The 15410-nt window shown below is 47.2% G+C and overlaps 1 protein-coding gene across 1 annotated transcript; it reads right to left on the reverse strand.

The window, feature by feature from the left end:
* Positions 1 to 206: 206 nt before the first annotated feature.
* On the reverse strand, positions 207 to 13287 carry LOC311314853 (protein SSUH2 homolog). The gene is made up of 12 exons (XM_084445366.1): positions 13117 to 13287; positions 12147 to 12248; positions 11900 to 11972; positions 11320 to 11449; positions 11092 to 11152; positions 10783 to 10904; positions 9787 to 9849; positions 4182 to 4264; positions 3500 to 3592; positions 2066 to 2171; positions 1840 to 1947; positions 207 to 1725 (listed from the first exon to the last, which is right to left on the reverse strand). The coding sequence occupies exons 1-12, from the start codon at positions 13139 to 13141 to the stop codon at positions 1588 to 1590; spliced, it is 1104 nt and encodes a 367-aa protein (XP_084301492.1). The 5' UTR covers positions 13142 to 13287; the 3' UTR covers positions 207 to 1587.
* Positions 13288 to 15410: the final 2123 nt, after the last annotated feature.

Genomic DNA, 15410 nt, shown 5'->3' on the forward strand with positions numbered 1-15410 from the left:
CCTATACCCTCTGCATTCCCTGGGAGGGAGAAGCAGGGCTAGAGAGAGAAAAGAGGAAGGAGATGAGAGAGAGAGAGAGAGAGAGAGAGAGAGAGAAAATGATGTTGACAGAACTAAAATACTGAAGCGCTGGGAACCAAGGCCACATCAAACATCACATGATACCAGGAAGTAAGGACAGGAAGAAGGAGGCCTGGGAAAGCCAGTGGTCACATCCAGTTTTATTTACTTCAAGCTGATTCAGTGTGCGCTGGTGGGGTGGGTTAGAGGATCATGTGTTTGTTGATTATAGAGGCCATTTCTGCCAGGGCTGCAGCACGGACAGGAAGAAAGGAAGGTTAACATCAGGGAAGGGACAACGGCAGCAGGTTAGGCCGTGGTGGAGAGGCAGAGTCTCACTGTTCTCAACGAGGTTCTCTCTGCTGTTGTAGAGGTGGTCGAAAGTGGATTCAGTTCAAAGTGGTCAGGAACAGTAGGGAAGTAAATTGTACAGTAGGATGTCTTCTTGGTCAAATGGTAGACAGGGGCTCGGCCGTGGAGTGACCAGGGTTTGATCCCCTGACAGTGTTAATACTGTAGCAAGTTAAAAACACTACAACTTTAACCAGAGAAAAACGCATGTACAGTCCAGTAGATGCCAACTGACGAACTGACAAAAGCTATGAAGTTCATGTTTATTTAGAGTAGTGGCTTATCTTGGTAACATAGGAGTTCATGTTGGCACATAGGTGATTAAACATATTTCTAAAAGGCTTTTCTGCACAATCAAGTTAAAGCTACTGTACAATTCCCCCTGGTGTTTAGTGGTTACATATCAAAGAATGTCAGGGGAGATAAAGAACTGCTTCTCAAAGCTACAGTGCATGTACAAGATTAATTTGCTAATGTTTGCCTGATATTTAAATTTTAGTGTTGACGTAAGAGATATATGAAGCAATAATGAGAGGATGTTATACCACAAACCTGCGTCATGTATCCTGCTAAAGAGACCCGTTGACAGGGGTGGAGTTAGTTAGTCTGGCAGAGGTGCATGAGGACTCGTGGAGTCAGAGAGCTGTTCAGTCTGCAGACTCTGTCAGGCCCCAACCAAGGAGTCCCAGACCAGGGTGGATATAGTTACTTACTTAGTTCATTAGTTAGTTAGTGAGGCAGAGGAGCAGGAGTACAGAGAGGCAGTGAAGCAGAGAGAGTGTCTCCAGAACCTCAGCAGCAGTCTAACCAATATACTAATACTAGTACAGCATGACTACCAGAATAGTATGGTTACCATTACAGCATGACTACCCGTAGGTAGTCTGGGTTTATGAAATCACAGTAGAGGATTGAGGTTACGTTTCGGTGCCGTGTGTCTGTTAGTCAGCGGGATTACGCAAAAATGACCTGACAATTTTTCATGAAACTTTGACAATGAGACGTCCTTCTCTAAACTAGAAAAGTCCACTCCACTTTCACATTCAACAACTGTACATGCTGACGACATGCATCGAGGGCGGAGGTCTGCACTCTCTAGAGTGCCCTTCTTGCTTAGTACAGCGTCCCCACCATCACAGTGGGCCGTGGGGGTCTGGGGTATTGGCAGGGCAGAGACTACATGATGGTGCAGCAGCAGGTGGCGGGGTAATCAGCGCAGATCTCCAACTCGTTGCCGTAGACGTGGTACAGGTGTGAGTCGCCCTTCCACTTGTAGGTCACCTTGCCGATGGGGATCAGCTCAATGGTCTGTTGCTGCAGAGAGAGGAAGAGAGAGAGAGGGAGAGGGAGAGAGAGAGAGACGGGTTGGAGGATGGGATCTAGGGCCAGGTAGGGAGAGTGTGCTGTTAGGAGGATGAGATGTGGAACCTGTTGCAGGATGCGGGAGCTCTGGGAGAATTTGTCCTGGTGTTCTCTGACCAAACGCTCCGAGGCCTGGGAGATGGCTGGGTCTGGGAACCCTAGGACTGGATACACCTAGGACACACACACACACACACACACACACACACACACACACACACACACACACACACACACACAGTAAACTACCGTTCAATAATCTTATACAGTGGTCTACTGTAGTCTTATTTACCAGGAACTGGGCATTCTTGAAAAGCTCCTTCCCATGGACAGAGGACAGGTTGCTAGAAGCCAGACCACTGGCCTGTTCCACCACGAAATCCTCCACGTGATTGGTCCTGTGCAATGACATCATCACAGTTCAGTGTTGACAGACTAAAGTAGAGTATTGACAGTAGGGCTGCACAATTAATCGTGAATTAATCGAAATCGCGATTATGACCTCCACGATTAACTAATCGCAAAAGGCCGCAATTAATGTGATTAATAATTTTGCTTTGAATTGAGTGTGCTAGGACTACACAGACGAATCACAGGCGCTTATGCTGTCTGACCAATCACATGCGTTCCCGCTGAGTGCGCGGTGCGCAGCAATTTGAGAAGACAGATAGCAGTAGGTCAAGACAAGTGTCACAAGAGTACCCACAGCCGTGAGTAGTGAAAAAATTTGCGAAAACGAGGTCAGTGAGTTAGTAGCAAGAAAGGGATCAACGTCCGTGATTTGGGAGCATTTTGGTTATTATATATTAATATTATATATTAAATATTAATCGCAATTATTCATCGCAATTAGCATTTTGAAGCAAATAATCGCAATTATCATCTTTTGTCATAATCGTGCAGCCCTAATTGACAGACTAAAGTAGACTGTTGATAGACTAAAGTAGAGTATTGACAGACTAAAGTAGAGTGTTGACAGATTAAAGTAGAGTGTTGACAGACTAAAGTAGAGTATTGACAGACTGAAGTAGTGTTGACAGACTGAAGTAGAGTGTTGACAGACTTAAGTAGAGTGTTGATAGACTAAAGTAGAGTGTTGATAGACTAAAGTAGTGTTGATAGACTAAAGTAGAGTGTTGACAGACTATAGTAGAGTGTTGACAGACTATAGTAGAGTGTTGACAGACTATAGTAGAGTGTTGACAGACTATAGTAGAGTGTTGACAGACTAAAGTAGAGTGTTGACAGACTTAAGTAGAGTGTTGACAGACTAAAGTAGAGCATTGATAGACTAGAAACGAATGAGGTTTCACGAGTAGAGACTCATGAACATACTAGAGTACTGACTCTGTAGGGTGTTAATTGGGACTCACAGACGACCCTCCAGGTGAGTGGGATGTTTCACGTTGCCTGAATCACATTATCTTTAGCTATCTGACAAATTTAATACAGCAATCACTGATAACAGCCTATAATACACAAGGATATAATGCTCAACACAACTTAGTGACACAACGTATGCTCTGCCACCCTCCCTCCGCCATGTGGACAACAGCAGCATTGCACGTTTACGACCGACCGACCAACCAACCAACAGCTAGAGCGGCTGGTCGCAGCTAATCATAAAAACAGAGTAGAGACTAGAATTGAGACCAGAGTAGAGACCAGAGTAAGGTCCAGAGTAAAGACCAGAGTAGATACTAGAATAGAGACAGCGCAGCCTCACCATTCAACCTTGAGGTTGATGTAGGTCAGCAGCTGCCGCTTGCCGTCGCAGGTCTGGCAGTCTGTGGTCCCTCGTCCGTGGCAGTGATCACAGCTGGGACAGACCGAAAAAACAGTTACACACCACAGTGATCACAGCTGGGACAGACCGAAAACACAGTTACACACCACAGTGATCACAGCTGGGACAGACCGAAAACACAGTTACACACCACAGTGATCACAGCTGGGACAGACCGAAAACACAGTTACACACCACAGTGATCACAGCTGGGACAGACCGAAAACACAGTTACACACCACAGTGATCACAGCTGGGACAGACCGAAAACACAGTTACACACCACAGTGATCACAGCTGGGACAGACCGAAAACACACCCACACCACAGTTACACACACCACCAAAGGCACAACACAACATGTACTGAGGCTCTAGAGAGAATGATTGGGTGTGTTTTACCAAGCATAGTTATCCTAGAGTTGTAGTCTCATAGTTTGTAAGAGTAACTAAAAGTGTTAGAGTGCAACGGGTCCTTATTGTGTTCGAGTGTGCAGGTGTGAAAGTGTAACAAGGTCTTTTAGTGTGAGAGAAAGTTTCTTACGGTGTTGGATTATGACAGGGTGTTACAGTGTGAGGCTTATCTAACAGGCTTTACAGAGAGATAATCAGCCGTCACCTACTTCTCTCTTCCTCTGCCATTGCAGTGGGTGCAGGTCTCATCTTCTCCACGCCGCCCTGAGCCTTTACAAACCCAGCACTCTTTCTGGAGGGGGAGGGACGGAGAAGATGAAGGATACTGAATCGTTAATAACAAGGTCAGGCCATCTGTGTAAATAAGAATTTGATAGGATAGATAAAAATAGGATTAAAAATAGGTTACATAAAAATGAAATGATAAACAGAACAAAACCCGGGCTTCAATCAATCCTGCATGTTCCCACAAAAGCTCTTTTCCCCCCCAGTCAGAAAGAGTTTAGGCCCAGGGTGACCAGTAGTGTGTAGATCTTGGGGTGGGGTTGGGAACTTGTGGCTCCTTGACTACTCGTCATTGAGTTCCATGCAAATTGGAAAAGCGAATTGGTAATATAATTTACAACTAGGGCTGCGAGCAGCATTGAGCGGGCCCTCGCACCCCAAGCATGTCGGGGTGTGGCGCCGTTAAAGGCTGTGCTATTTCGGTGTCCAGTACTGAGAGAAACTTCCTGTCACCAGTAGGTGGCGCTATACGCGTGACTCAATACCGATGCATAGATGTGTTCAGGACGGTACCTTGATGAAGCGTGAGAAATGTTGAGTAAATCGGATAACGTATGTAGGAGTTATGAGGACTTCCTGTTTCACCAGTAGGTGGCGCTGTAGGTATGAGGCAATACTGACTTACAGAAGTGTTCAAGATGCGACCTTCATCAAGCATGAGAAATTTGGAGTAAATCGGATAACATATGTAGGAGTTATGAGGACTTACTGTTTCACCAATAGGTGGCGCTATAAGTATGACGCAATACTGACACATAGATGTGTTCAGGACAGAACCGTCAGGAAGCGTGAGATATATCGGACAAATTGGATAATGTATGGAGGAGTTATGAGGACTTCCTGTTTCACCAATAGGTGGCGCTATAAGTATGACACAATACTGACACATAGATGTGGTTAGGACAGAACCGTCATGAAGCGTGAGATATATCGGACAAATTGGATAATGTATGGAGGAGTTATGAGGACTTCGTGTTTTATGGCGAAATGTCAAACTTTGGCGGGGCGCCACGGCAAGGGTGTTTGGTGAAAACTCAATTTTTTTGATAACTTTTGATCACAAAGGTCTTAAGATGAAGCTGACCGAATAGGAAGTTGATCGGATGAGGAGTTCGTTAAAGTACGAGGCATGGAAATGTTAAAAACAAGGGGAAAATGGCACATTAAGAGCAAAATGGCGGACTTCCTGTTGCATGTTGGGTATAGCTCCAAGAGACATTTTAGTGTGTCTCGGTGAAATACATATGCCCTCCGAATTTCGTTCGCATACATCAAACTGAAAGGTGGGGCTCGCCATTTTTAATTTTCCAGGGGGCGCTCGAGCCGTTTTGCCACGCCCATTTCCGTCACCCATGAATTATCAAATTTTTCACCGGGACTGACGTATCTGCAAAGTTTCATCCGTTTTCATCGATGTTTAGGCCGCCAAAAAGGCATTTGTTTTGGAAGAAGAAGGAGAAGGTAGAAGAAGGAGAATAATAATCCTTCGAGTTTCAATAGGGCCTCGCACCGCCAGTGCTCGGGCCCTAATTAGTAGGCCAGCCTATTACAAAACCACTGATAATATTGGTTTGATTTAAATAAATAAATACATAAATAAACATTGTTTTTAAATACTTAAACAAGTGCACAGTGCTTGGAACATTGCGTGGAAGTCTGGGTCAGTGCCAAAGGAGTGGCAGACTGGGGTGGTGGTCCCAATATTCAAAAAAGGGGACCAGAGGGTGTGTGCGAATTATAGAGGCATCACATTACTCAGCCTCCCAGGGAAAGTTTACTCCAAGGTGCTGGAAAGGAGGGTCCGGCCGATAGTCGAACCTCAGATCGAAGAGGAACAATGCGGATTTCGTCCTGGTCGTGGAACTACCGACCAGCTCTTCACTCTCGCAAGGATCTTGGAGGGGGCTTGGGAGTTTGCCCAACCTGTCTACATGTGTTTTGTGGACTTGGAGAAGGCTTACGACCGGGTCCCTCGAGAGGTCTTGTGGAGGGTTATGCGGGAGTATGGGGTGAGGGGGTCCCTACTTAGGGCCATCCAATCCCTGTACACCCAGAGCGAGAGCTGTGTCCGGGTCCTCGGCAGTAAGTCGTCTTCCTTTCCGGTGGGTGTTGGCCTCCACCAGGGCTGCGCTCTGTCACCAATCCTGTTTGTGATTTTCATGGACAGGATATCGAGGCGTAGCCGGGGGGAGGTGGGTTTGCAGTTCGGTGAGCTGGGGATCACGTCACTGCTTTTTGCAGATGATGTGGTCCTGATGGCATCAGCTGCCTGCGACCTCCAGCACTCTCTGGATAGGTTCGCAACTGAGTGTGAAGCGGCTGGGATGAGAATAAGCACTTCTAAATCTGAGGCCATGGTTCTCAGCAGGAAACCGGTGGCCTGTCCGCTCCGAGTAGGAAATGAGTCCTTACCCCAAGTGAAGGAGTTCAAGTATCTGGGGGTCTTGTTCACGAGTGAGGGAACCATGGAGAGGGAGTTTGGCCGGAGAATCGGAGCAGCTGGTGCGGTTCTGCAGTCGCTTTACCGCACTGTTGTGACAAAAAGAGAGCTGAGCCAAAAGGCAAAGCTCTCGATCTACCGGTCTATCTTCGTCCCCACCCTCACCTATGGTCATGAAGGATGGGTCATGACCGAAAGAACGAGATCACGGATACAAGCGGCCGAAATGAGTTTTCTCCGGAGGGTGGCTGGGGTCTCCCTGAGAGATCGGGTGAGAAGTTCAGTCATCCGGGAGAGACTCGGAGTAGAGCCGCTGCTCCTTTGCATCGAAAGGAGCCAGTTGAGGTGGTTCGGGCATCTAGTGAGGATGCCTCCTGGGCGCCTCCCTAGGGAGGTGTTCCAGGCGTGTCCGGCTGGGAGGAGGCCAGGGTAGACCCAGGACTAGGTGGCGGGACAACATCTCCGCACTGGCCTGTGAGCGGCTAAAGATTCCCCAGGCAGAGCTGGTTGATGCTGCTAGGGAAAGGGATGTCTGGGGCCCCCTGCTGGAGCTGCTGCCTCCGCGACCCGACCCTGGATAAGCGGATGAAGATGATGATGAAGTGCACAGTGAACCTGTCGTCCCCCACCCAAGCTGCATTTGGTCAGCATGTACAGCTGTTGAGTGTGTATGTGGAGTGGGCTTTTCTAGTTTATATTTAAACACTGAGAACCACGATTGATATGATAATCTATTTGGTCTCTGCCTCCCTCTGCTGTCCATATAGTGTTACTGCCACGTGGTGGATCTGCTCAAGGAATTCTACAGGGTCTAAGGATAACCACTAAACACCTCAAGACTCTGAAGTCTGTGGATTTAGAAAGCAGACTCCCTCCTCCGGGGAATAGAAAAGAGTATAATTCTTTAGACACCAAGGATAGTTTTTAATATACAAAGCAAAAAGTACTTGGCAATGGGAAAAATGAATTATGGTGACAGCCCCTAGGTGGTGGTGTGCTCTGGTACATCTGTGCCGGACGCACGTACACGCACAAAAGTACACACGCACATGTACAGGGACTGATCTAAAGTCTCCCCCTTTCCGTGTTGCCGGCTGGGGGGCAATGAACTGAATAAAGTCTGAGGGTTTTGGTAATTTCATTATTCTGTCAGTAGGCTATCAGTGGAGATTGTGTCGACTCTTCAGTCATAACTAACACAGTTGGGGTTGTTAGAATGTTTGCTTTGCAATGAGAAATTCTCTCACAATAAGAAGAGCAATGTTGAGAGTGTAAATGGTGTGATAGTAAAATAACTGATCTAGTCAAAAGGATTTACCAAGATTCGTTCAAAAGGTTAAGTCTGGTTTATTGTGAAAAGCATACGAGCGCAAGGACTTCCTGAAAACGCAACAAGGGTGGTTTAGTCAGCGAAGTGCCCGTTTGGTCTTCTGCGGTGCCTTATATGCAGTCAAACCACAGGTAAGGTCCTTCCAGGATGTGATTGGCTACTGCATTGTACATCATATGAAATGGCAGGCGTGGCCAAGAGTACAGACATGTGACATGAGAAAAAGGGCGGCAATTGGGGACAAAGGATGGTTATTCTATTGTAGACAGATGGCCTTCTCTGGAAGCCATTTTGTATGTTAGCACAGCTATGTGAATATTTGGGGGAGGTGATGAATTACAAGAGAAGTGAGAGGACAAAGGTTTAAGGTGTTTGGATGTAAATTCCTGAACAATGGCACACTGTCGCGGTCCGCCCCACTCCACCCTGCCGTGCACCCCGTCACCCACGCCCCACTCCACTCTGCCGTGCACCCCGTCACCCACGCCCCACTCCACCCTGCCGTGCACCCCGTCACCCACGCCAGTTTCCAGCCCTAGTTCCAGTCCCCAGCCCAGTCCCCCAGCTCCAGCCCTAGGCCCAGTTCCCACTCCAGGTCCCAGCCCTAGATCCAGTCCCAGCTCTGTTCCCAGTTCCCTCTGCCCGAGCCCTTGTTCCCTCTGCCCGAGCCCTCGTTCCCTCTGCCCTAGCCCTCGTTCCCTCTGCCCTTTTGTATTTCTTCTTTGGTTACCTCCATGTTGGTGATTATATGCACCTGTGTCTCGTCATGTCTTGCCTCACACCTGCACCTCGTTCCTTGATTGTTCTCCCTGTGTATTTAAGCCCTCATGTTTGCTTTGTCTTTGTGGGTTCATTGTTTCATGTTGTGATCCTTGTGTCTCCTGCTCCTCATGTGTGAACATTAAACTCCCTGAAACTGCTCTGTCTGCCTCCATCGTCCTGCATGTAAATGGTAAATGGATTGTACTTATATAGCGCTTGTTGTTCTGAAGGGCTTTACAATGGTCTCTCATTCACAAATCCATACACCAATGGCGGCAGCTGCCATGCAAGGTGCTAGCCTGCTCATTGGGAGCAATTTGGGGTTCAGTGTCTTGCCCAAGGACACTTGGACATGTGGACAGGAGGAGCTGGGATTTGACCCGCCAACCCTCTTCGCTTGTTGGAGGAAGTAGAGAGTCTGAAGGTGCAGGAGACGTGGTAACTGCTGTGCCGCTGAGTCCACCTGTTTTTCAGTAGTCCTCGTCCTCCACACGTCACATGACTAAACCGGTCTAAGGGGACCATTAGTGTGTGTCTGTGTTCCAAATCGTATACTTTTACTTTTTACTACCAGTACGTACTACAGCTGCCCCTAGTAAGTACGTAATTTGCACGCTGTATGCATCCAATTGGGACATACTACCTTGTCATAACATTGCGGCTTGAAATTTGATCACATCCGTCGCTGTCCATGAAACAACATTCGTCCACAGCTGGGATTCATCACAACACCTCTGGCGCGACTCGCACATGTGACATAATTTCCGCTGAGCACAGGATTATTGGTGCTGGCTTGCATACTGCAAAATACAACCAGATATAGTAGGACATCCTGGTATTTTTGCCATACTGCATATGGCATACTATGTATTAGGACATACTACATCAATTGTTGGCATACTATATAGTATGGAAGTATGCGATTTGGAACGCAGCCTAGGTCTAGGGGGACCAGTAGTGTGTGTAGGTCCAGGGGGATAGTAGTGTGTGTTCTTACCATTCCATCTCCATGACAGGTGTCACAGGGTCCCAGGCCTGCTCCATGGCAGGCGTGGCATTCCTGTATACAGAAACACACAGACTCAGTTGAGGTCAGTGCAATACACACTGTCTGGAGCTGTTCATCAGGGATCCATACGCAATGCAAATACCAAAGAATATCCTGTCATGTTCATCAGTTCAGCAAACCATATTCTTGCATTACTTTCGTTAATAAGACTTACTGTACATGTCTGCTGTGCTCAAAATATGATCACACTGCCTAAATTCTTTCAGATTTTCCGGAATATTATTTATTCATGTATTATTTTCCCTCACACAAACAGACAAACAGGAGAGGGGAGCTACTTTGATAGAGGAGGTGTAGGGATGAGTACTTTGATAGGGGTGGTGTAGGGGACCTACTTTGATAGAGGTGGTGTAGGGGACCTACTTTGATAGAGGAGGTGTAGGGGTGAGTACTTTGATAGAGGAGGTGTAGGGGACCTACTTTGATAGAGGAGGTGTAGGGGACCTACTTTGATAGAGGAGGTGTAGGGGTGAGTACTTTGATAGAGGAGGTGTAGGGGTGAGTACTTTGATAGAGGAGGTGTAGGGGACCTACTTTGATAGAGGAGGTGTAGGGGACCTACTTTGATAGAGGAGGTGTAGGGGTGAGTACTTTGATAGAGGAGGTGTAGGGGTGAGTACTTTGATAGAGGAGGTGTAGGGGTGAGTACTTTGATAGAGGTGTAGGGGACCTACTTTGATAGAGGAGGTGTAGGGGTGAGTACTTTGATAGAGGTGGTGTAGGGGTGAGTACTTTGATAGAGGTGTAGGGGACCTACTTTGATAGAGGTGTAGGGGACCTACTTTGATAGAGGAGGTGTAGGGGTGAGTACTTTGATAGAGGAGGTGTAGGGGACCTACTTTGATAGAGGAGGTGTAGGGGACCTACTTTGATAGAGGAGGTGTAGGGGTGAGTACTTTGATAGAGGAGGTGTAGGGAACCTACTTTGATAGAGGAGGTGTAGGGGACCCTGACGTCCGTGGTGTGATTGGTGAACATGGACGGGGGTGTGACCGCGATCTCCCACGGCCGCGGGGCCGTCTCAGTGTAGAAGTCGGCTAGCTCTCCTGTCACACACACACACACACACACACACACGCACACACACACACGCACACACACGCACACACACGCACACACACACGTCTTTAGAAGGAATAAGATGCTAGAGGGAGAGGCTAAAAAGGACAATGAAGGGAGAGAATATAATGGTACAGTATGAGAGTGGAGCAGAGTTAGCGAATGTTTAGTTACCCTCATGGGGCTTGTGAGCCCACTCAGTTGACCTGGACTCTGTGAAGGTCTCCAGGCGGTACTGTAGAGACACAACAACAGTCATCATCAACAACAACAACAACAACAAGAGAGCAGGGAAGGGAGGAAGAGAGAGGAGACAGTGTGTCAAGGAGGAAACGGGAGTCTGTCTGCGGTGTGTGTGTGTGTGTGTGTGTGTGTGTGTGTGTGAGAGAAGGAGAGTGTTACCCGGTAGGTGTTGAAAGCCTCCATGTTGGTGATGACCCCATCGTTGGCGGGACCCTTGCGGTAGCAGCAGTGAGCTCCGGCGTACGCCTGGAACGCCCGGCGTGCTGCGTCCTCCGTGATGGCCGAGATGCTGAACACACACACGTCCTTATAACGTCACTCTGTATACTACACATTTCCTTATAACCTTATAAAGTCTGTATACTACACACTTCCTTATGTCACTCTATATACTACACACTTCCTTATAACATCACTCTATATACTACACACTTCCTTATAACATCACTCTGTATACTACACACTTCCTTATAACATCACTCTGTATACACACACACTTCCTTATGTCACTCTGTATACTACACACTTCCTTATAACGTCACTCTATATACTACTGTACATAGAGAGACGTGATTCTCTACACATGTAACCAATACGTTGCAGCGTGCTCCGGGTGGGATTCAAACCCGGGTCTCACATGGGACAGACACCGTGGTCTCACAAGGGACAGACTTGATTCAACATAATATTAGACTCTGGAGAGAGACTATGGAGAGAGACTATGGCCAGACTTACTTACTTCCAGTCTGTCATGGGGTTAGGCTGGGGTGGAGGAGTGGGGTCCACAGGCATGGGAGGGGGCAGGTAGCCACCTGGAGGTAAGACAGTTCAGAGTAGACTGTTCTCAGTGGGAATCCCAAACACAGCTCGGTTTACATGAGGTGTGTGTGTGTGTGTGTGGGCCTGTCCTGTCCTGTATGTATGTGTGCAGGCACTGTCGTGTATGTGTGCGTGTGTGTATGTGTGCTTGTATCTGAGGCTCCTACCTCCTCCTCCAACCAGTGTGTCTTCATATCCTGGAACCGTGCCAAACATGCTGGCAGGGGGGGCCGTGGGGCCCTGGGGGGGTACCGGGGGGGCATAGAGGGCTGGAGACAAACAACAACGAAAGATTAACTAAAGATTAACACAAAAAACGGGGGGTATAGAATTACCTACTGAAACCTGAAACTAGGTCAGGATGATACGATTCGAGCCCTGCCCATTGCCTGCGGGCATAATAGGCCTACTCTATGTGATCACACTGCAGTGTAGCTACCATAGCCTACCAACAACAAGCAAATCTTTATAGTGACAATTAAACCTTCATTTCCAATATTTTCGATAGGTGCATTCCCGATCAAAGATACATAGGCTACTATACACTGTAGTAAGGAAGCCCACAACAGCTGCTCATTGTTCAACTCCACATTCTTAGCCTAGCCTAACCTCACCTCCCTTTCCGCAGCTGCTTCAACGGGTCAGTCAGTTCGCTGTTTGAGAGAGTCATTTGAATTGGACTATATAACGCGCCGAGTGGACGGAGTTTTCGCATGATCTGGAAGACTCGCTCAAGAAAAACGATGATGCATGCAGGCTTGCACTACGGCGCGGCCGGTAATCCAAATAGATTGTACCCTACCCAACCAGAACACGGCGATATGATACAGTGAGGGGAGCGGCACGTCGAAAATAGACGTGTCTATCCAGCATGCACGCAACATTATTCTAGACATTCCGTTTCTTTAAAGTTGAAGAAGAATGTTCCCTGATGCTGCATGTGTCGACTCTAAACTGATTTTCAGCGGCTACAAAGACGCGGTTTTCAGGTCCTCGTTGACCGATTCACCATACCAATATAAAATATAGCTATAGGCTATAAACGCTTAAAGTCTTACACGTTGTAGGTTTAAATGTTATCGAACACACACAATAATGCAATTTTACACACTAGGCCTACAGTATAGGCCTACCTACCTTGTCCTTCGTGTGGATTGTACATCGTGACCGCTACTTAGACTAATAAATACTTTAGCCTAAGCCTCGGCTGTTTAAAGGACCAGGGCGGCGAGACGCCGAGCAACAGGGGATTCTCGTTTTCGGTTTGCCTCCTCCCTATGCTCCCCCTACTTCTTCCCTACACCCCTACACGCGGAATGTAGATTGGGCAGATTTTTAAAAGGCACAGTCTAGACGTGGTGTCCACTATTCTTACGGCGCGCACGCGTACGGTGCTGCTTCTTCTTTTGAGAAACTGCTTTCAAAACCTTATCAACCCCATACCCTAAACCAGGGGTGCCCAACCCGTCGATCGCGGTCTACCGGTAGACCGTGGACTGATACCAAGTCGATCGCGAGCTGTTTAGGAAAAAAAGTTTTATTTTTATATAAATCTTTCTTTAAATGTGTATCATTCCTGCCGTGTACCCCGTCACTTCAACACATAAAAGACAACAACGCTGGGCACGTTTTATAGACATAGCCTACGTTAACGTGAATCTGTTGTCTGGGCGCGTGTGAAAGTTCAGTCAAGGTCAACATAATATTAGCTAGTTGACGAAGCGCCTAGTAACGTCAAGCAAAAGAGCAAAAACCTACAATTTTCACCCTGAATGGGAGGAGGATTTTTTGGTTTTGTTTATTCACACTCGAAGCCAGTTTGTCTCATCTGCAATGCAAGCGTTGCATTAGCAAAGAAGGGCAATCTGGAGCGACATTTCAAGACAGTACACGGGCGCTATGAGAAGGATTACCTTGCGAAGACGGCTCTACGCTCCACAAAAGTTGGTGAATTGAAGCACAGCTAGCAGCCCAGCAGTCAGTCTTCACCAAACCCAAGGCCCAGGGTAAGGCCGCAACTATAGCTTCCTATCGTGCCAGTCACGTTCTTGCCAGACACAAGAAGTCGTTCAAGGACGGCGAAATTGTGAAAGAAGCGTTTCTTGAGGTTGCGGATAGCCTTTCAACGACTTCAAGAATAAAACGGAGATCGTGAAGGCCATTAAGGACGTACAGCTGTCCCGGAGTACTACTACAAGGCGATGTGGGGGAATGGCTGTCGATGTCGAGGAGCAACTCACGAAGGATATTGATGCATGTGAGTGCTTTTCTCTACAATTCGATGAGTCAACTGATATGGTGGATGTAGCACAGCTGTGTGTGTTTATCCGAATGGTTTTTGGAGACATGAGCGCCAAGGAAGAGCTACTCACCATTTTGCCATTGAAAGGGCACACCAGAGGCGAAGATACCTATTTTGTATCTGGTTTGCTTCTCTGTTTGTTGGGTGCATATTGCATACAGGCCAGTAAGGGCTATGGCTCCCTACTGTGTGTGTGTGTGTGTGTGTGTGTGTGTGTGTGTGAGAGAGAGAGAGAGAGAGATAAAGGGGGAGGGTTTGTGATGGTCTCCAAGTGGCTGTGACAAAGAGAAAAAAAGTCTGTTGTGAGTTTACTATGCAGACTGGGAACTGTGTGTCTGTGTTGTATGCGTGTGTGTGTGTGTGTGCATGTGTGTTGTATGCGCGCGTGTGTGTTTGCGATGTTGAAACTGGACTGGTAGATCTCGACAGGCTGGCTTCTTGAAAAGTAGATCTTGGTTCAAAAAAGGTTGGGCACCCCTGCCCTAAACACACAAATATAAGATGGCTAAAATGCTTGAAATCGGTGCTTCCGGCCGCCGTAACAATAGTCACTACAGTACCTTCTTAAAAATCGAATATCCTATGGTGAATAGAAAGAGAGAGCTGGGGAGGTTGTGAAGGCTAGGTAGGCTAATGTTTATTATTATTATAAATTTGGTTTCCATGCCAGGGTGAATCTGTTTGTCCAAACGTCGCCATAATCGACCTTGCATGGTCGTTGATATAACACGACTTCTACTAGGCTAGTCCTACTTTATCTGGAATAATAGTCTACTTTTTGCTATTAATCTCTTTAGATTATTGGTTTCAAAATAATTAATATCCCACTGAGAATAGGGAAATTTTGTATTGCTCTATAATATCCCTGCATCTCACACTCGCCAGAAAAGCCAGACCTGACCCAGACCACTCACCCTCTCAGCGCAATTGGCAATTGACTGTCCATTATTGGCCCGATCAGATATCGGTAGCCTACCTGAGTGGATAATAGGCCTGATCATTTTTTAGGCTCAATACAGTGAATTAATATAGGCCTATGATAGACTTTCCACAGGAGCGGAGCCAAACAGATGACTACCGGATAAACTCATCAGGCTGTTTCTGGGATCAAAAATATCTAGGCTAATTG

This window comes from Borostomias antarcticus (assembly GCF_949987555.1).
Source record: "Borostomias antarcticus genome assembly, chromosome: 11".
Taxonomy (NCBI): Eukaryota; Metazoa; Chordata; class Actinopteri; order Stomiiformes; family Stomiidae; genus Borostomias; species Borostomias antarcticus.

What these genes read in the sequence shown, in the direction of transcription:
- LOC311314853 (XM_084445366.1), bottom strand. Translation starts at nt 13,141, where the DNA reads ATGTACAATCCACACGAAGGACAAG. An exon ending in CCTGTCATGGAGATGGAATG is followed by an intron (nt 4,265 to 9,786) that starts GTAAGAACACAC and finishes CTCCCCCTCCAG; the next exon opens with AAAGAGTGCTGGGTTTGTAA. An exon ending in TCAAGAATGCCCAGTTCCTG is followed by an intron (nt 1,948 to 2,065) that starts GTAAATAAGACT and finishes TGTGTGTCCTAG; the next exon opens with GTGTATCCAGTCCTAGGGTT.